The sequence below is a fragment of the Scleropages formosus genome, chromosome 14, assembly GCF_900964775.1.
Source record: "Scleropages formosus chromosome 14, fSclFor1.1, whole genome shotgun sequence".
In the NCBI taxonomy this organism is placed as follows: Eukaryota; Metazoa; Chordata; class Actinopteri; order Osteoglossiformes; family Osteoglossidae; genus Scleropages; species Scleropages formosus.
In genome coordinates, this window is record NC_041819.1 from 6,667,624 (window position 1) to 6,689,612 (window position 21,989).

At 44.3% G+C, this 21,989-nt stretch overlaps 1 protein-coding gene and 1 pseudogene across 3 annotated transcripts; one reads left to right on the top strand and one right to left on the bottom strand.

The window, feature by feature from the left end:
* Positions 1-5,057: 5,057 nt before the first annotated feature.
* On the bottom strand, positions 5,058-7,615 carry LOC114912222 (ankyrin repeat domain-containing protein SOWAHC-like; annotated as a pseudogene).
* A 325-nt stretch (positions 7,616-7,940) lies between these two features.
* On the top strand, positions 7,941-21,973 carry LOC108920563 (septin-10-like). 3 transcript variants are annotated; one of them, XM_018729408.2, is made up of 10 exons: positions 7,941-8,111; positions 10,248-10,365; positions 10,525-10,720; positions 11,302-11,488; positions 15,006-15,167; positions 15,892-15,988; positions 16,123-16,291; positions 18,736-18,868; positions 19,159-19,340; positions 20,708-21,972. In XM_018729408.2, the coding sequence occupies exons 1-10, from the start codon at positions 8,082-8,084 to the stop codon at positions 20,721-20,723; spliced, it is 1,290 nt and encodes a 429-aa protein (XP_018584924.2). In that variant the 5' UTR covers positions 7,941-8,081; the 3' UTR covers positions 20,724-21,972. The 3 variants fall into 3 exon arrangements, with proteins under 3 accessions (XP_018584924.2, XP_018584925.2, XP_018584926.2); XM_018729409.2 differs by having other exon boundaries at positions 10,251-10,365; XM_018729410.2 differs by lacking the exon at positions 7,941-8,111 and adding an exon at positions 8,171-8,253 and having other exon boundaries at positions 20,708-21,973.
* The last annotated feature ends 16 nt before the right edge of the window (positions 21,974-21,989 follow it).

Here is a 21,989-nt window from a genome sequence, read left to right on the forward strand (position 1 = left end):
CGGTACACGGTGTGTGTCGCAGTCCTGCTCAAACCCTGTCACTCACTCGGCCCCTCTCGCAGCGGGGAGAGAAGACGGGTGTCTCTCTCAATCCCGCCCAGGATCAGTCACTCGCACAGTCCCATTTCCCAGCAGGCCAAGCGGCACGCCAAGCGGCTGGGGTTCCTACTCGCACTCGCTCGCTACACAGTGCGCCGCTGCCACGCTTCGTCCAACGTGTCCAACGTGTCCAACGCTACCACGCCTGCTTTGCCGGTGACTTTCGAGCGTTACGGTTTAGTTGAGCCAAATGCGTCTATGTCAAGCGGCTAAATTGTAGAACTTATAGTTTACGCACAAAGCGAAAAGGGTTTTTGTTGAGGCGGTTTAAACCAGCGGGGCCGGAGAGAGAAGCGGAGGGCTGAAAACGAAAACCAAAGTCGCTCTGAGGACCCGCGTGTTGTGGGCCTCAGGGTTGAGCGAGAAATTTATCCGCTGTGTGGTTTCACTGGCTCAACCGAAGCTCCCTTTCAGGGTGAAAATCCAGCGTTGGACTTGGCTCCCGCTACTGCTGATCTTAGTCTAAGGGGCGAATCTGTGGCAGGACAGGTGAGTGGGTCGTTGCAGCGACCTGTGGGAACGGGAACCTCTCAGCGCTGGCCATATGGCCACGGTGACCTCAAGAGAGCGATCCTCTCAGCAGAACCCAAATACTCCGGTGAAAATGACGGTCACATCCCACTGCGAGATTAATAATCACATTGGGAGCAAAGGAGCGGAGGCCGGTCCAGTTGGGGGGCGATCAGGGGCGTGCAGCCCAAGCAATCGCCAGCCCTGCATATCGGTCCCGGTGCCGGGGCGTAAGCTCACGCTGCGCTTTTCCACAAACGCCTATTTCGACAGAATGCTGGCATTTCGGGCCCGTTCAATACCGGAGACCAAAACCTCGTGACGGCGTTTGTCCGCACACGCGCAACGCGCCGTTCGGCAGAATGCGGCCGAATAAGGTTCGAGCAGAGCTTTTATGAGAGTTCGGCCTATTCTGCAGGGAAGAAGGGGAAGCATTTGCATAAAAGCCGTTATTCCACTCAGTGCCGAAGTAGGTCACCGCGGCGACGACGCTCGCAAACGAGCGCACGGAGACGCTTTTGTCACCGCACGCCCGTTAAAACGGGAACCGCGAGCGAAAGCACGAAGCGTGAGATTTTGCGTCTATCGAAATATACGCGTCTTGTCGACATTCATGGATGAAAACCTACAAAGTCTAGAAAGAAGTAACTCATTGCAAGAAGAGACACGATTATGATATGCAACAAAAACACACCGTGCCAACTTCTTTTTGGGAAAAAGTGTTATGCATGTATACGTACAGTACATGCACATACAGTATATATGTATAATTTTGCAGCGCATACATGATGTTTCACACATCAAAAGATGCAAAGGGGAAAATGTGTAAAAGGAGCAAAATAAAAGGTCATGCATTTTCCAAATAAATTGCCTGTGAGCATAGTAGATGTTTTTTTTTTCTCTCTCTCTCTTGCTTTCTCCCATGGATGATGATGAAGTGAAGCAGAAGTAAGAGGCAAGGAGTGACCTGGTTCAGCTCTTCAAGTGGGGCGCGTTGTGCCTTTCCCTGCCTTTGCAAGGTAACCTGTGTTAGGTGCACATACCCTGCTCTTTGCTCACTTGCCTTCCCCACACCGAGGTGTCACTTGTCACTCATCAGCTGTGTGATCGCCCGGAACGTGTGACTCTTGTGGCCTTATTTGTCTAATAAAAGAGCGCAGAGCAGAGCTGCCAAGGGCCGACCGCTCAGCGGAAACACAGTAATGGGACTGTACACAATAGCCAGGCCTCCAGCTCTGAGATGAAAGAGGCATTGTTAGAAAAACTGTCTGACGTTTATTTGGGGGGGGGGGGGGGAGTGCAAATATGCTGGACTTGTCTAAGGAGTTGGAAAAATCCAAAATGCTTTTGCAGAAACCCTAGCGATTTCTGAGAAGCCTTTCTTCCTTCCTTCCTTCCCAAAGTTCACGATGACAGTGATCGTTTTGTTGCCTCCCTGCAGCGTTGACAAGCGTGTATGGAAACTGAAAACGCATCAGCATATGAGCGCGGGACTAGATGTGCTGCCGTGGGCTCGCTCTTCGCATTTCAGACCGTTACGCTCCGGATCAAGGAGCCACAAACAATTAAACAACCGACGGCATCGTGTTTGATGAGCATGTAGAATGTGAATTATTGACAAAAGCACCTATCCGGACTACTTCTCGAAAGTCTTTTTTTAGGTTGGCGCTGACAACCAAGTATTTCCCAAATACATGGTGCAGTAGTGACTCTAGTTACAATAGAACTGCTGCCTTACAGGTGGAAGGACACGGGTTCAAATCCCACTCCTGCTGTAATTCCCTCGATCAAGGTATTTACCGCAAAGCGCTTCAGTAAAAATCACTTAGCTGTATAAAATGAGAAAATAAATCTCAGCAGCTCAACATTTAAACCTCACATTGTAAGTTATGTCGGAGGGAAGTGTTCGGCGAATGAATAAACAATTTCAGAAAATAGTGATACATATATTTTGATGTTTTACTGTATTTTATAGTACATTTAGACACTATAAAAAGGTTCCTGAAACAGGTACGTTAACGTGTTATAAATCATGTGTGCTTTCAGTATTTCATCCAGGCTTTAGACTCGCATACTCAACTCTCTGACATCTCAAAGAAAAGAGCTCGGAGATGACATTTCATTCGATACCCTGCCAACAGCAACGGCTGTCGTAATTCAGGCTGAAAACAATCATAACATATATATTTCATGTACAGAATGGCAAAAATGCTCTTAATAGATTAGCTTTGTCATGCTGAAAAGAGATACAATATATACCTCGTGGGGGGGCTGCCATCCAAGAAAGGTCAAATCAACACATGTGTACACTGTGAATTTTTTTCTACTGTGAGCATTTGACAGTGATGAGCATCCAGATTATATACAGCGTAAATATTAGAAAAGTGTTTCACAATGAAGATGTTTACTTTATTGTAGTCCGGTATCCAGAAAAGGAGAGAAGCCCAACAGGTAAACTGTTCTGAGCAGAATCCCACAATTCCTTATTTTGTCTTAGTTGGTGAATAAGCATATCAAATGTAGATTTCTTTTCAACACACATTGGACTCAAAGATTCTGTTTTACTGTCAGTGTCCAGGAAAAAAAAAAGAAAAAGAAAAAAAAAAAGACTAATAACTGGGTTATTAGTGAGGAAAAACTATTTGTGCAGAATACAAAATAATCAAACACAGAATACTGGTTAAGTTGTGAATCAGTGTTTAAAAAAAAATGTTCCTTTACTTTTGGGTTCCAGCCCAGCAAATATTCCTGTAAGAATTAGTATTACAAACGTTTCATAATGTAAAACACCAGATTTAAGCTTAAAAAAATACTGGTAACTATGCTCACTATAATATCAGGAAAATGTAATGGAAATATTAACTTACTGAAAAGTATTTTTTAAAAGGTATTGCAATTTAATAAACTAAATTATACTATTAAAGAACGTTACCAACACCTAAGCACGAGGCTACAGACACAAGTACCATCTGCCCAACACTGCATGCCATAGCGTGAAAGAGCATAACGCAACACGGCTTTTAACGATGCATATTTCCCATATCGATTCAGAGTGTGCAAGAGTTGAAGTCATGCCTGTGCGGTGACATCAATTCACTTTATTTTTCTTAACAATAAACATGCAAAGTGTTACTCGATCCGTGCGAGGCCTAACCGTAATCCTATAGATGCAGACTGTAAGGGCAAATATGGAGAAGGCACCATGGAAGTGTATTATTTGGGTGTGATAAAATGAAACGGTGAAGGATGGGACGACTGCGAGCTTTCCAAAGTCGGCCTCTGACTTCAGCCAAGTTTGGAGTGAGAGTGGCAAACGCAGTCATAGGGAATGAATGAGAAGTCTGGCACAGCTGCGTTCAACCCTAATGAACGCGAAGTCCGGAGAAACGGCGCTGTCTTTGCGTAATTATAATAGGCTTTTTTTCTTAGGTGTACAATTGAATTTTTTAGGGTTTTATTCAGGCATGCAACGCCTGTCTCAAGAGGACCTTCCTGCGACATGACCTGTCGTGTAAACTCGCGAAGAAATCCCGAAGGACACACACTTCCTTTATCCTAGTTGTGCAAATGATTTCAGTTAACTTGGTGTGCAGAAATTAAAAATTGTCAGCTTAAAAAAAAAAAAAAAACTTCCCACAATTTAAAGGGAATCAGCTAATTTCTTTCACTCTATTTTACAAACGTCAGGATTAATTTCTCACCAAGTCCTAACAGAGTATTTTCAAAACATATTTTTAAAAATTATTCAGTTTAGACATTTTAAATGTTAGACTGATGTAAGCATTTAACCTATGATTCTGTCACTCAGCCACTCAATACGTAACAAAATACAAAATGGACCAAATCCAATGGCATATGAAGGCCACAACTTAACTGCAAGCGTGTGCATCTTTCATGAATTTTAACTACTTTTTCACAGTCTACAGGTAGCAGCCATTGCATTGCACCTTAAAACAGGGCACAGATAAGTAACTTAATGCACTATTGCATGATACAGTTAATGTGTATACAACTAGTGTTTTTTGTTTGGAGAGTGTATTATGCTATTTTGGTTAATATTGAACCCCATGGAGATGTAAACCACACAAGATGTAAACCCCATGAATCTTCCAGTACCAAAGAGATAATTTTTTTGAAGGGAAAAAAAAAAAAAAAAAAAAAAAAACCCTGCCTAAGTGCATGAATTTTAAAGGATGGAAAAGATCACAAACATCTCTGTAAAGTGAACAGCAGGAAAAAGTACGAATAACACACTTACATCCTAAGGAGTATTTTGTACCACTATACCAAGTGAAATACATATTCTTCAACAAGAAATGAGGCTGGTGATTAATATCTTTGAGAAGATTTAAAGAGCTGGGGATCACATAGAGCAGGCAAACTGCTTTCCGTACACACCCGCCAAATCTGCGTACAACTCTCCGAGCCGGGTAATGTAGGAAAAAAATTAGGCCCCAAAAAATCACAGCTTCACACTAAGTTCTTAAGTGTTACGTAACCCACGACAGTGTTATTTACCGCGTGAACTCACTAGCTGGTAAGTGCTAATAAGTAAAGCCTTTACCATACTTCCCTCCCAATGCTGACAGAGTTATGATGCGTTTCCCCATGAAATGCACTAAACAAAGGCAATCAGGCCCGTACACAGTCACATGTGGGCACAAATATCTTCAAAACCTTACGTAGCTGAGACATAACTGTACCGGTTGTAACTTACAATGCAAAGATCCATTCCAGTTGAAACATCAGGCCTACATGACCAATGAAGAATCTTAACGAGAACTCTTCATTTATTAGTTTGATATTTTAAGTACTTCAAGAGCTTGTCATACACCACTGTGCAGATCAACATCGGCTTCAGGAAAAAAGGTTTGATTTAGGCCTTGAATTCACAGGACTCGTAAGGAGGTTCTCCCCTTCCTCTGCCTCTCGGAATGAAGTGCTGTGAACGATCTGGGTCCTAAATCGGATTTTTTGCAGTCTGGGTTTAATTCTGTTCATGGAGGATTTCCTGTAAAGGGGCTTATACTTTACGGCACCCCCGCCATCAACAGCATCCTCCTCAGGGTGATTGAGCAGCTTAAAGTTGGAGTGGAGCACCTTTGACAGCCTCCAGCGTCCCGGCCCCGTTTCTGCGCTTTCGTCGTCCGGGTGGACCGTCGCACCGATGATGTCCCGGATTCCTTCGGAAACAGAGCCAGAGAGATACTGAGAGGCTTTCTTCCCACTGTAATCCCTGGCATCCACGTCAGCATCGTAGGCCCCAACCAACAGCTTCACCACCTCCATGTGACTGTGCATAGCAGCCAGGTGCAAGGGCGTGTAGCCGGCGCTCGAGCGAGCGTTGACGTTGATCGGCACGCCATGCTGCTTCGCAAAGTTCACCAGCAGGGCCAGCAGCTCTTGTTTACCCTGCTTGGCGGCCCAGTGCAGGCAGGTGAATCCGGTCACAAAGTCCTTCTTCGTGACCAAATTTGGCTCGCAGAGAAGCAGCCGATGGAGGATCTCCCACCGGCCATCGGACGAGCACATCATCCACTCGTGCTCGAGGGGGTCCAGCGTCACTATGCCGCTGTCCTCGTCGATGGAGGACACCAGGGAGCAGAGTCGCTGTCGCTCCGCATCGATTCCCTTTCCCTGTATCGGACCGAATGGTGGCCGGGGTTCCTGTGCAGCTTGCTGCGACGCACCTGGGGCGGGCTGTTCATCGTGAGCTCCAGGCAGCTCTTCCGGCCCGCGCTCGGTGTGCTGCCGTCTCTCCCCGATACGCTGGCCGAGTCCAGGGGTCCTTCACCTGCTCCATCCTCTGACAGGTTACTTAAGAGCAGGCTCCGCTGTGACCCCCGAGAGGTCCTCCGTCTGCTTACGGGCGGCCCGAGACACACGCCCTTGGACGGACCACGGTCGCCGCCTCCGCGTTCACTCTGGATGCGGAATCGGCATCACCTGACATCTTTCGGCCGCAGAGCATCCTCCCTGTGCGCTCGTCCCGCTGATGCAGGGGAGCAGGTTCGCTTCGCAAAACTCCTCGATCGGGGTCTTTTAGACGCACGGGTCTGTTAAGGTTGGGTCGCGCGTCACCGACATCCGCAGGCGACGCCACTGGGGTTACAGACCCATCGGGAGAGCCACATCCACGCTCGGTCCACTTCGCCTCCTCACCGCTGTTGCCGCGCCGTACTTTTCCGAGCAAATTTTTTTCCAGAGAATTAATCACCGCTGGCTCCACAGGAGCAGGGTTTCCCGCCAGAACCTCAGGTTTAGGAGGGAAAATCTCAGCAGAAGCGACAGATGGAGACATCAGCGCTCTCTCTTTGCTGGCCCCAGGACCCGTCCCCGGGGATGCTTCTGGGGTGGCATCGTTTTTGACGTGCTGGTCCTCCAGAGCCAAGTAGCCAGTCAGGGTGACACCAGATCCAGAGCGCTTCGGGTAGTTCTGCCCGGGAACCGCGCCGCCGTTGGCCGGGCTCTCGGGAGGGCTCAGCCCGTTGCCATTGCACTCCCCGTCCGCCCTCTCCGCGGCGCACTTCTCCGATCCCCTGTACTTTTTCTTCACGCACACGTACTTCACTCCGTTTTCTGTTCTCACAACGGCCACATTGTCCACGTATCCTTTAAAGGTCTCCCTCGCCGCGGCGCGCTTCGCAGGATCACCCGGCAAAACGGACTTGAAGTGATCCGTGATCTCCGCGTGTTTCGCTTTGCCTCCCCTCTCCAGCAAGAACTGCAAAACCGACTCCTGGGTGCAATCGGTCGCCATTAACAGGGATCTTCGTGAAACAGCACGCGAACCGCTTCCCCAAGTTCCCTATCGGTAAGCCGTGCGAAAAGGCACGGCGTGTCTAACAATCACAACGCGAGCGCTGATTTATCCCAGGCGACGGCAGCGACCTCATCGCTCCCACGTTCTGCTCTGGTTACTAACCAGCGATGTCTCCGCTGGCCAGGTGGAGCGCACACGGCCCCGCCCCCGAGCAACAATCGTCCGAGAAGATCAGGCAGGAAGCTCGGTCTCTTGGCACATCATCTTGGCTCTGCCGTCCGATAACTGCAACGGCATTCCCAGTCCGGTTCTGAGCCAAAATGACACCAGTTTCCCAACTCCTGAAATCTCAGCTAACTTCCGGACCAACTTCAAAAATGGCACATACCACTCAGTTGATGGGGGTGGAAAGAACTTATAAATGATATTGCCGAAGCATACATCTCATATTTGTTATATAATATAATGTTTTAAAATTGTAATACCTAGATAAAGTTTAGAACACACACTGTTTCTCTGAATATTACTGAATATATTTTATTTCGGTTACAATCTTTCACAAAAACCACCCTTGTTGCCACGTCTTTCCACGGTTCCCGAAAAGACCACATTCCAACTGCGGCTGCTGCCACCACCGGATCGCTTTTTTTTTTTATTTAAACTTTGGAACGTCACTTTATTTAACTGTTTTCTAACATATCTGTAAAATATGGCTTCATCCGACATCGCTCGACAACCGGTACGTGTTTATATTTACTTTCGAGGAACTTGTGGTCCACTTTTCAGGCGGAGCTCGGGGTCCGACCCACCCGCCGCTCCGCTGCTCGTACAACTTCTTGTCAGAAACAAGATGGTTAAATTAACATTTTGTCAACATACAGGTATGAAAAACTCAAAAACTTGAAAAAGTGTGGCGATGAGGCACAAGTCCTGATGTGTATTGTGACTGCAACAGAAACGTATAAAGCAAATTTTAGACACTTTTTTTCCTGTCAGTCCGGCCCGCGTGTTGTGGCGCTTCGCTTGTAACTAACTGTCGTCGTCTTGTAAGTATATTTATAAACTTAGGGAGATATTGTACGCCTAAATTTTCTTTTTCTTATATGTTATTTTTTTATTCTTCTTCTGCTTAATTTATTGTTTCATTTCCTCCTAATCTATAACCTTTTTCATCGTCTTCCTTACCTTCCCTCTATTTTCCCCCTCATCCTTTCCCCCCCCTTGTTTTCCCGTCTCTTCATCTCCTCCTCGTTTCTCTTCCTCCAGTTGAGACACTTTTGTCCAAAGAGACAAAAAGAAAGTTCTTAGGCCCCATGATGACAGCCACGCGTGGAATAACCCCAGATTAGCGAGGTGCTGGACTAGAAACATGGAAGGAAAGTGAAGTGGAGAAGAGGAGGAGCGGAAGGGAAAGTGGTGGCAGGGCCCGCTGACTGGGGACAGTGGGGGACGGGGACGGGGAGGACACACGAGATGTTCAGTCAGTAACTGTCAGTCAGTGCCACGTTTGCTGTCGCATGCTGGGTCTTTTGATTGATGCTTTACTCATCCCACAAAGGGATGAGTGTGTGTATGGATTTGTTGCGCCGAAGGGTTTTGCAGCTGTCAGCGGCGCCATCCGTGCTGCTCCTCGCTCTTCAGGCTCTTCACCGTCACATACTGACTGAGCTCTTATTTATGACCGCAGTCGAACCATGAGCGTATGAGAGTAAGTAGTGCTGCTGTCTTCTGGCTCCGCAGCCCCTGGGTGGTGCGAGAGGACGTGGGATGAGTTCGGTCCCCGTTCGGTCTGTGTGGAGTTTGCATGTTCTCCCTGTGCCTGTGTGGGTTTCCTCCGGGTGCTCTGGTTTCCTCCCACAGTCCAGAGACATGCTGTTCAGGTTCGCCCATAGTGTGTGAGTGACAGAGAGTGTGTTGCAAGTATGTATGGATGAGTGACCCGTTCTAAGTAGTGTATCTAGCAGTGTAAGTCACCACGGTGAATAAGGTGTGTGGGCTGATAAGACTACACAGAATTCATTGGAAGTGGCTTTGGAGAAAAGCATCTGCTAAGTAAATAAATGTAACTAAATATCAGCATCATTGCTTGCATAAGCATCTAGCGATTCCTACTATGTGGAAACCGTACTGAAGACATACTTTCCACTGATTTCTTTTAAGTATGTTCTGGTGTCTAATATTAAACTTTTTTTTTTTTTTTCTGTGCACCTTCCCGTCCCTTTTCTGTCTGCTCAAACCATTAAAAATAACCTACTTTTCCATTTCAAATAATAACAGATCAACAACTGGGGGGCTAATTGAAACAGAAAGGCAGTTATTTTTTGCTTTTGTTTTCGGGAGCTTATATTTCAAATTCCTTACAGGGTGTCTTACAGATATTCTTGTTATTTTGTTGTTAATTTTAGCTAATACTACTGATTTGCATTATTAAAATATAGAGTCTGCTCAACAAGGACAGTGGGGGTCATAAAGGGTCATTGGTCAAATAATGGTAATGATCTTCTGGTTTCCATATCATCTAGATGTGTAGGCTGTTTCAGCTGACTAAACATACACTTGTACTATACCTTGCTTATACTCAAAGCAACAGTCTGAAAATCCAAGGCAGTTCATTTTAAGAATGTTGTAAATCTTATTGTTACTGGTGGGCACCAAAAACCCACTGTGGACTTGTATTGTTTTGATGTATTTGTATTTGCCATATTTATATAGAATTACAGAAACCTTGGACAGACCCAGGAATTAACGTTTAAAAACAAACAGCTATACCAGCTTAAAACAAGCTGTTATGCTATAGGTCAGTCCCCATGGAAAGAGGTATGTGGCTTGTCTGAATTATTTAAAGTGATTAATAGCTTCATATGTCTTTTTGCAGCAGGATAAAAATGCGCGTCCTTTGGCCTTGGCTGGTCATGTGGGCTTTGACAGTTTGCCAGATCAGCTTGTCAACAAATCCACGAGCCAAGGCTTCTGTTTTAACATCCTCTGCATCGGTGAGGCATTTCTTCACAGCAGAAAAATAATAATTTTTCCATATCTGTTGCTTTATTGTCAGTATGCTCCTGCATAAACACATTTTATGTCTTTTGGTTTTCGTTGTTGTTAAAGAGAAGGCTTGTAAGTGATAATACGGTACAATTGTTTATTCCCAGGTGAGACAGGGATTGGCAAATCCACGCTCATGGACACCCTTTTCAATACAAACTTTGAGAACTTTGAGTCTTCCCACTTTGAGCCCAAGGTGAAGCTCAGAGCCCAGACCTACGACCTACAAGAGAGCAACGTGCGACTGAAGCTCACCATCGTGAACACTGTTGGCTTTGGGGACCAGATGAATAAGCAGGAGAGGCAAGTGTAACCAAAGCCTCATTAATTTATTTTTGTTTCCATTAGTGGGTCATTCTGCCTGTCTTATGCAGGGTCATGGTGGTCCAGGAACTATCTCAGAGATATAGGGTGTAACGCCAGGTACACCCTAGACAGGATGCCAGTTCACTGCAGGGCAATCACACACTCCTTCACAGATACATTCACACACTATGGACAATTTAGATTCACCAGTTGACCTGAGATACAGGTGAGTTTTTTTTTTTTTTTTTGGACTGTGAGAAGAAAACCATGTGAATATGTGAAGAACACAAAAGCTCCACTCATGCTGAACTGCATCAAAATCCATGTCCGCAAACAGAGCATAGGCTCTTTGAGGCACCAGTGCTACCCACTGTGTCGCTGTACCGCTCTACATTGTTACAGCTTTTGTTTTATTTTTAAATCAATGTTTTGTTTACTTGAAGGATTAATATTTTTAATTTACCTGAGATAATGTACATAAGGCTAGTGAGTCCAATATTGTATTCAGGAGAGAGATACATTAGGATTTGATTTGTTGCCTTCCAGTCTGAACAGTTCTTTTCTGTCTTCCTGAGCAGCTACCAGCACGTGGTGGACTATATAGATACCCAATTTGAGTCCTATCTGCAGGAGGAGCTTAAAATCAAGCGCTCACTGCATAACTACCACGACTCGCGCATCCACGCTTGCCTCTACTTCATTGCCCCTTCCGGACACTCTCTCAAGTCCTTGGATCTGGTCACGATGAAGAAACTGGACAGCAAGGTTAGTCCCTGGATGGAGAAGGATGGAGTGGGCAGTATAGTGGATAACGGTTTGTGCTTATACTCAAAAGTTTGCAAGTTTATGACCTAGAAGGTGTTTTCTCATTATACTCTTGAGCACAACACAACAGCATTCACTTTTACAAGTGCGTGAAATTGTAAAATAGGGAGTCATCAAAATTGCTTTGCATAGAATCCTCTGCAAAACCACTATAATAATAAGTAAACTCACAAATATTCTAGATTATGTGCAATGTTTAAAGGAGTGTAAATTGGCAGATTGAAAAGACTGCAAGGAGACCATTGGACAGGCAAATATCATATGCCATAGTCATATCAGAAATGTAGGTTATGTTTTTTTTAAACCTTTTCAGTTTCTAGGGCGGAATGGGATTAGCTTTCGAGCCTGTTAGTGTTTGATTTTGCCCAAATGTGTGACCACCATACAGGCTGAACAGCTGCTGTTTATTCGTTTTTGGTAACATTAGTAGTGGATTATAGGGGAGTGAAAAGCCTCAGATGTGTGTGTATGTGTGCTCTTTTCAGTGTACATGCTGTGTGTTCTAATGAGTTTGGTTAATAGCTTTTACATGTTTGTGGAGGAAAGGAGTCAAAGCTTGACTGTAATCAACACAGTTTACCAATTTAAACTGATGATTTGCTGAATAAACTGGTAATGGAGAACATGGTGAATGCATCTTGAAAGCGTTCTGTGAATGTAACCTTATTAAGGCATTCTGCATCTTTGCAGATTAAGTTGTTACCTAAACAGCACAGTCAGTCATTCTAAAAGGTGGAGTAGATGGTGGAGGGTTTAGGACCATCGTATTGCATCCAGAGGACTTGAGTTCAAATCCCACCTCCCAGTGGAGTACCCTTGAGTTGCTTTGGGAAAATTACCAAGCTGTATAAATGGGTAAATAACTGTGAGGTAGCATTGTAGTTAAGTATGTGAATTTTTACCCAGGGTTGCCTATTGAAGGCTGCTTAATCCAGCTGTTGTACCTTTCAGAAGATACTGTACTTCAGTAAAATTCACGTCTACTTTTATTTATTTAGCTGACACTGCTCTCCAAGGAAATATATACATTTATTCACTTAACAGAGGCTTTTCTCCAAAGCGACTTACAATGGATACTATGTAGTGTTACTGGCCCACACCTTATTCACCAAGGTGACTTACACTGTTGGATACACTACTTGTACTTATAATGGGTCACTCATCCATACATCAGTGCAACACACTCTCTCTGTCACTCACACACTATGGGGGAACCTGAATAGCATGTCTTTGGACTGTGGGAGGAAACCGGAGCTCTCGGAGGAGACCCACGCAGAAATGGGGAGAACGTGCAAACTCCACACAGACTGAGCGGGCATCGAACCCCCGTCTCTCGCCACTCAGGTGCTGTGAGACAACAGCGCTACTCGCTGTGCCACCGTGCCGCCCAAACATAGCGTTAAGATACCTACAGTGAATTGCACATTTATACATCTGCGTCAGTTTTTCCTCGAGCAGTTCAGTGTAGGTAACTTGCTGAAGGGTAATACAGCAAGAGGTGGGATTTGACCCATTCACTTCCGAATCCAAAGGCAGCAGGTCTAACTGCTATCTGCCTGCTACCCCAGGCAGTACACTAGTCATATGTACAGATATGTCACTTTGAATAAGAATAAATTGTGTAGCAATGGCTATTATTTACAAGTTTGCAGAATAGTAACATTTATTTATAAAAAGTAGACTGTGAAACATTGTTAATGGTAGAGAGTAGACTTTAATTTACTGGAAAGATTCCACATGTGTTGTGCTCCCAAAAACACACCTAACACAAAACTGCGGCCGTTGAGCGCGCGTGTGCGTGTGTGTCTGTTTTTGGCTCTTTTCTCCAGCGCTTCCCTCACAATCTGGCCATCTGCTGTTATCTGTCTTGTATAGTGTGGGAGCTCTGTGCCGCTCTGTCCAGCCCCCTGTTTGAACCCAGGTATCTGGAAGACATTTCTAGTGGTCACAAGGTCAAAGAGCAAGAAACCCCTTGGCGTTCCCATCACGGATGCTTTACAATTCACATTTTATTTAGTATGTTTTTTACTTTTGCCCTGGTGTAAAACTTAGAGGTGACTCTCTGAAATCATGCTTGTAATTTTGGTTACTGTGTGAATATAGGGTTTGTACTTTGAGTGTTCTGCCCTGCGTCATCATCTTCCAGGAACCCAGATGAACAGGACTCTGCATGCCTGTCTGTATCAGCAGTTTGTTTGGAGTATAAATCTGGAGCAACCTGTGCCGAGCTATCTGGGTTCACCCTTTGGGGCTGCGCTCCACAATACATCTGGCTGCAAGTGTTCTACTTTTGAAAGATAAATGGATATCGGCTGAAAACTGACACTGGTTTAAACTCTCGTGAACTCAAAATGTTATGAATGAAAACAAGTCCATAAATCAAGGCACTACCGCTGAAGATGGAAGAATACAGTTGATTGATAGCTTAACACTAATTATGTGAAAGAATGGTACGGTCCTATTGACGCAAGTTCATTAATAGCGATGCCCAACGCCTTCGCTGGTGACACACCGATCTGCGTGTGGCCAGTTTATTTGTGCACGGTATTTAATTGGAATATCTTTGCAACTATTTTTGATTTCCCTGATCATATTTCCAGCCAGTTTTTCTTTTAAGGTTTTGTTTACTGTCCACTGTTGTGCTCCTGGTGTGTTGTCAGCTTAAACTTTACTCAATCCGACCTTTATCATTAACCGGTTGTGCAGTGTGGGGTTGTGCTGGTTCGGAGCCTATCCCAGAAACACTTGGAAGTACAAGGCTTGGCAGGGCACACCCTAGATGGGACACTAGTTCATCTGAGAACAGTGACACACACACCCATACACACCTTCATTCACTCACACATGCACACACCATTTACAGTCACCAGTTCACCTTAAACGCATGTCTTTGGACTGTGGGAGGAAACCAGAGCACCTAGAGCAAACCCATGTGAACACGGAAAGAACTCCTAAACTCCGATTACAGACCAGCGCTACTCACTGTGCCACCAATCTGCCCAACTTAAACTTTCCTGCTCCGTGACACAGTGCCTCAGTCCATATTTTCAAAATTTCAAAAAACTCACACATCAGATTTCATAGATTAGTCAGGAATACGTGCGAGAAAAATACTGGTATCTTCAGTCAGACAGTGAGGGGTTTAAAATAAAATACCAAATTCAAACTATTTGTACCAGTAAATGGTGTTTGTTCGAAAGAAATTAAAACACCTTTTCGTATTTCAGTATGGGTACCTGAGAGGTGTGGCTTAACATGGTAAATCTGGAATGACTTGTTCAGTCCGACAGCTACTGTTAGGTGCAGTTCTGCGTGGGCACTGCAGCTTGTGAGAGCTTTCCCCAATTGATCAGAGTTTACATCACACAAGTTTTATTGTAACATTTCCGCAGAACAAGAACTCGGTTCTGCCTGTAAATGCATTCAAAATGTGTTTTCTGTCCCATGCACTGTAAAGGTCAACATCATTCCAGTCATCGCCAAAGCTGACACCATTTCCAAAAGTGAGCTCCACAAGTTCAAGATCAAAATCATGAGCGAGCTTGTAAGCAACGGCGTTCAGATCTACCAGTTCCCCACTGATGACGAGACCGTCGCCAAGATCAACACTGCCATGAACGTGAGTCTGTCTTCCTTGTCACTCACTCTGTCCAAGGAAATAGTTTCATAGGTCTGTGTCATTTGTTCATTCATTTCACTTTTTCAGCCACTTCTCACGTGGCTGATAATACAAGGCGTGATCAAAATGCCTTATTATCACAAAAGTTCTGCTATCATTAGTTTCACAGTGTGATAGCTTCCCTTGCGGAAGCGATGCTGGAAGCCTTTAGCTGTTATGTGACCAAGTTCTGCCCGTGACTTTATGATAGGTGCTTGGAGTGGCATGAAATCTCCTTCCTTTCAGCTTCATTCTGATGTTTTGGAACAGAAAAAAAATCACACAGGGTGAGATGAGGTGAATACAGGCAGTTCGGTATCACAGGAATGTCCTTTTTCTGCCGCAAGCACTGGTGAAGTGGTTTCTGCGCCACGACAACGGCCCTTCGCTCTCCGCTGTCTCTATTCAAGAATTTTTGGCAGAAAAAAATCTAATGAAATTTAGAGGAGGCTGAAAAGGAGATCTGCTTCTGGAAGAATCAGGAATGTCGGAACAAATGAATATCGTTGTGAGAGGTTACCTTGAAGGGAACGGCACACAAAAATGATGCATGAACACTCTTCTTTGAAATAAATGATGCCCTTTAAGTTTATTCATTACTAAGATATAGCAGTGTGTCATTTCAGTAAGTTCATAGTGGGTGTCTTCTCCCTGGATGTCTCTGTCGGGGGTTGCGTGCTTGCAGGGTCACCTGCCTTTCGCTGTAGTCGGGAGCACGGAGGAGGTGAAGATCGGGAACAAGATGGTGAAGGCCCGCCAGTACCCCTGGGGTGTGGTGCAAGGTCAGAGTTACAGCAACACTTGTCTGCTTTCGCTATGCTTCATTAATTAGAAAAGCCCTGGGGACGAGAATGGGGGTAGAGGAGATTGCCCATGGCGTTGAGAGGCCCCTGGGGGCACGTTGCTCTCTCTGCAGTGGAGAACGAGAACCACTGTGACTTTGTGAAGCTGCGGGAGATGCTGATCTGCGTGAACATGGAGGACCTGCGGGAGCAGACACACGCGCGCCACTACGAGCTGTACCGCCGCTGCAAGCTAGAGGAGATGGGTTTCAAAGACACAGACCCCGAGAGCAAGCCCATAAGGTACACACACACACACACACACACACACCACACCACAAGCAGGAATGCATCTCACTCACACAAGGGAAACAATTTGATGCCCGTTCAAGCAATATTTCCAACATGCTCAGTCAGATATGAAATATATTACCACTGTTATGAAATTATGTTGGTATCAAACAGGATGCATTCTGTTAGGGATCTAATATGCACCATCTGTCAGTTTTTATTTTGGATATTTATTAATTTAGACATTTATTTAAGTCTGTGTGATTTTTTGCAGTTGGCATACAAACCTATGATACTACTGCACTTCTGATTGCACTTGAAACTTTAAATTTTATGCTGACTCAATAAAGAAACCTGTGCAGCAGGTATCGTAATGCTTAGAGCTGCTGTCTTGTACTCTTTGGACCTGCGACTGAATCCTACCTACTGCCGTGGTACCCCTGACCAAGCTATCTACCATGAATCGATACAGTAAAAATGACTGTGCTGTGTAAATGTGCGAATGAGTGTCAGTGAACCACACACACACACACACACACACACATTTTCAGAACCGTTTGTCCCATACGGGGTCACGGAGCCTACCCGGTAACACAGGCGTAGGGCTGGAGGGGGAAGGGGACACACCCAGGACGGGACGCCAGTCCACCACAAGGCACCCCAAGCGGGACTCGAACCCCAGACCCACCAGAGAGCAGGACTGTGGTCCAACCCACTGCACCACCGCACCCCCGGGATCAATGAACCAATGAATGTCAATTGAAAACTGAGCAGTGGAAGTGAATCAAGTTATCGCTGCTCTGCATTTTTTGCTTTTGATTTTTTTCTCAGTGAAGGAGATGGATGTGCCCATGTGTTGTGTTTGTGCCTTGGCCTTTCTTATACAGCGTCAGTTGGGAGGAAAAATAGCAAGTGTACTAATCTTTCTCTGTAATCGGATGTAATTGCAAGACATTTTTTATTTTGAATCTCTGCAGAAATCCTCTTTGGCACTGGTTAGTTTTACACATTTTCCCCATTAGTGGCTTGTAAGAACTTGCATTGCGTCATGTGGAATCAGAAGATGGTGTTCACTGCTTTCTCAAGCAAACTGATTCCCATGAATCCTGTTAGCATACATGAGTCATATTGTTCAAATGTTGTGTGTAATGCATGCAGGTGACCACATCTATAGCGTGTGTGTGTCTATGTGTAATACCATTCACATAAGTTACTTTCCTTCACTCTGCCTGCTTTAAATGCGCCCCCCCCCCACAGTAGAAGCAGGGCCTTGAGAACTGTTGACTTAACTCCTGCAACCAGGCATTCTTGAAATGTTTCTCTCCTTCTGTAAACATTTGTCAAGACCCCCAAAACCAATCTGTAATCCTTGTAGGAAAAATGCACAGATCCTCATTCAGAAATTGCCCTTTGAAGGCATCTTTAGCTATTAAACAGGATGCAGTGGTTGAGTAACAAGTGGCGGCCCAGGAGCGCGTATCTCCAGGGGTTCTGCAGGTGCCCAGTTTTCCGTCCTGTGGTGCTGCAGAACAGGTGGACAGAGCACACACAGTTACAGCGGAGCTGGTTTTACCATTCTCTGAGGTCGGAGTTCAGTCGACTCTTTAAGGGAGGTTTGAAAATGAACCAGCATAAATGAGCCATCTGACCGATGCTTTAACTTTGCTTATTGTTAACATAATATTGCATTTAGTCACCATTGTCTGTAGTGACTAACAGTACCGATACACTGCACTAAGCTTCTTATATAGTTACACACCCACCCATACACAGTACATGTGCTGATTGTGCTGCTGTACAGGCAACGCGAGGCTCATTTACGTTGCTGTTCACGTGGTCTTTCCCAGAAGATACGAAATGGCATTCCAGATGCCCTCTGAAAGCACCCTAGATCCCTCGTAGTCCCGTTAAACTCATGAAAACGGTAAAGTTCAGGTTTAGACAAACACTGGTTATCGAGGGAGATTTGTTTGGTCTTGCTTTGTGTGCAAGGAGGGTTGTCATGGTGTTGAAAGAGGGCTTGGAGTGAGGCCGTCTGAGCCACCTAGAGAGTTGAGTCATTGTGGCGCATGACTCAACCTTGATGTTTCCACATGGAAAAGTTCTTTGGAAAACAGATTAGTTGTAATGGGCAGGGACTGTAGCTGTGTACGGCAACACCCAGCACACACAGGCTTGAAAACGGATGTTCCGCACATGACGGCACACGGGCTGTGTTCGTCAGCTGTGTTCGAAAACCATCATAGATTCCTGAATAACAAGTCAGCCGGTTCTGATGCTGACCCATTGCTTAGAATATTTAAAAACACGCTGTCATTCAGTCAAAAACACTACACTTTGTTCTTCTGAATTTTATTGCTGTCAGAATAACTGAATGTAATGTGTTATGTGCTCTCTGTGTGTGTGCGCGTGTGTCTGTGTACATGTATGAGCTGTGTTGCCATCTGTTTGCACAGCCTGCAGCAGACCTATGAGGCCAAACGGCAGGAGTTCCTTAGTGAACTTCAGCGGAGGGAGGAAGAGATGAGGCAGATGTTTGTCCAGAGGGTGAAGGAAAAGGAGATGGAATTGAAGGAGGCTGAAAGAGAGGTACAGTTATACACAAGTGTTTCGACATAATGTACAGGGGTGGCCAACTCTGTCTTGTGCTAACACATCTTTTTCTGCAATGAAAATGCCTGATTTATAATTGCTGTTGGAGACAGGTTCAAATCATTTTGACGGATCAGGTCAAAAGCCTGAACAGCTGCCACTTTTCATGACTCAGATACAAATTCTTTGGCGTAAATTTTGATTTTGAGGGTCCTGTTTTTTTTTAGTGTCTGCTCCCACCTCGTGGTAGTATTTGGAAGTGCAGTGAGCCTTGTGTGTGTGTTCAGTTGCAGAGCAAGTTTGAGCAGTTGAAGAGGCTGCACCATGAGGAGAACAGCAAGCTGGAAGAGAAGAAGAAGATGCTGGAGGATGAGATCAACACCTTCAACAACAAGAAAGCTGCCGCCGAGCTTCTCCAGGCTCAGGCTTTTAGCACTAATGCCATTAAAAAAGACAAAGATCGAAAGAAGTGAGTTTTTACATTTTTAATTCGTATATTTAACCGGAAGCTTTTTGAAAGTAAGTACATAGAGTTTTCATTCATTGTTAAAATAATATTTTGACCTGGGTGGAAAACACATCTTTTAGCTAACCTTATTTAGATTTTGGTAATACCGTTGCTTTGAATTGGACATTAAGTTGAATATTGGATAATCCATGACTTTGACAGTATCAGCTTACAGAATGAAAAATTAACTCATTAGTGGCTGTGTGGTACATTGATGGTGCGGTGATGTAGGATTTTACATCCCTGCCAGAGCTTTTTTGAAAAGATGCCGCTGGAAACATATGGTGTTATGTATTAATGTGCAGCTTTATACAGTATAGCTAGTACATTTCTGTTGAAATCCCTAGACGGACTTGACATCCGTTTCCAGACTTTGCTTTAGTAAATATGAAATCCAGACATGACTTCCGCCATTCAGTTTTGCAGTCGGACATGGCTTTCGTACCAGCAACCTACGTGTAGCTTAACAGCCAGTTTTTCGATCGGTTATGTCCTAACCTGGCTAGATAAGGTTTACTAGCCCGTTTTTTTTTTAAAAGGCGCTTGCTTAAAACATAAGGATCTATTAGTGTGTGCATGAATTTCAGTATGAAATTCGTATGAATAATGAGTTAATGCTTTTCCTTAACATAGTTCACATGTGTTGTTTTTGGCCCATGACACAGTGCCTTTACCTTTTCGTTGCCCTAACTGGCCAGGCTGGTGAGCACAGTGTCCCCCACCGTCTTGTGAATCAGGACCAATTTGCTTCTTGTCGTTTTGTTTTGAAACCCATCTGCCTCCCCTGTGCTCTCTTTCGTTTCAGATGCCTCATTCCCTGCTCTTCCCTTCATTGCATTAAGTGACTAACTAGACTGACACCCCCATTCATATTATGTTCTCCCTGTAGGGTTTATAGTCGCTCGGCACAGGGTTCCTCATCCAACAGGCCCTGTCAGTAAGATATACCAGTCCACAGTAGAGCAAGATGTATACTACTGCAAAGTAAATCTTCCATATGGCATTTTTATAAGTCCAAATCATTCATCAATAGTTTTCCTCTTGAATTATATGACCGAAGATGTCAGAAAAATGTAAAATGCATGATAGTAAATTTTAGTCGTTCATTTACAACAGCAGCAGATCACTTGCTACAGGCATAAACCACTAGTGCTTTATGTTAACGTACTAACTAAATCTGTTGTAGTTTTCATCATCATTATTATTTTTATTAGCTGAAATGTTCTGATCCAGGTAGGCTGGGGTGTAGGAAGGGAAGAGGGCTAAGTGAGAGAGAGCCCTGTGGAAGGATGTAAAAGTGTTGTTTTTGTTTTTTCCTTTTCTTTTAGCTCCGGGTTTATGTGAAGAAATAACCACTGAGTAGCAACTGCTGGTTTCCCATGTCGCCACTACCACTGCCAGCCTCACGCTGCCCTCTAATCCCTGCTGCTTCCTGTGCCAGCCTGCGGACACGTACTGTACATGTGCCTTGGAATAACACTACAGTACTGCTGTTTCTTCTAGTTTCCCTTTAACTTTCCCAGGAGGCTGTTGGCATGGTGATCCTTGTCTCTGACTTGTTACCGTACTACCCCCATTTTGATATGTCCCATATAACAGTGTATGAACAGTAAATGTGTTAATATGCAGCTCAGGCATGAGAGAGGGTTTGTATGAAGCTCTGTATTGCTGAGTCTTTATACTAAACCTGGTTTTTGAAACACTATCCCCTTCCTCTGAGTTTTCATGCACACTTCACTTGTCTGAGCACAAAAGTTGTTACCTCACTCCATGCAGGTTTTTTTATTTTTATTTTTTTTTCTTGTTTTTCCGTGGTGGAGGATTTTTGTAATATCTTACCAAGGGAGATATTGGTATGTTTTACTTCTTGATTTTCTTTGGATATGATTATAATGAATACCAAGTACCTAAAAGATGTATTGTTGTTTATTTACAAAAACAGCTCCTTGTATGCTTCAAGAATTTGTTGTATAACTGTGCACAATTATACTAACCAAAGGGTGATATAAAAAAGGGCATTTTTAAATGTTAAGTCCATTGCTTATAACTGACATTGGTGTACACATTTAAAAACAAGGTAAGCGTTCTTATCAGATAGTTTTCTCCTTTACTTGGTGGTTTTATACACTATGCAGTTTTGTAAAATGATATATACTGTAATATTGAATATTCTTGCTTTAGTGCATTGTATTCTTCATATAATTTTTGCTTTAATTGCTGCTGTACTGTACTAGCAGCTAAACTGAGGGACACATTGTACCTTACAAAGTGTTTACATTTTTTCACCAAACATTTTCAGTTTCAATATTTCTGAAAAATATTTAACAGTTTTTGACTGAACAGTTTATTTGTACTTATATGGTCATGTATTTAAACAGAGAGCTGTTAAAGAACTACAGGTGTGTTTTATCAATAAAAAACATCCTCTTTGCATCTCTCTGCAGGCTGCGTCCTGTTCTTGTGAAGGATGCAGGTAATTACAAGTGAACTGTGATGATGGGCAGGGAATGAAGTGACTGACAGTGGGGAAGAGCAGAGGTGCTCGTTTTGTTTGTGTTGTAAACGGTGAAGAGTGCGCACAAGATGTGCGGGATAAGCAGGCTCTTCTGA

Coding starts and splice junctions, on each gene's coding strand:
- LOC108920563 (XM_018729408.2), top strand. CDS start 8,082: ATGGCTTCATCCGACATCGCTCGACAACCG. Junction 8,112..10,247: donor CCGACATCGCTCGACAACCG/GTACGTGTTTAT, acceptor GTCTTTTTGCAG/CAGGATAAAAATGCGCGTCC. Junction 18,869..19,158: donor TGAAGGAGGCTGAAAGAGAG/GTACAGTTATAC, acceptor GTGTGTGTTCAG/TTGCAGAGCAAGTTTGAGCA.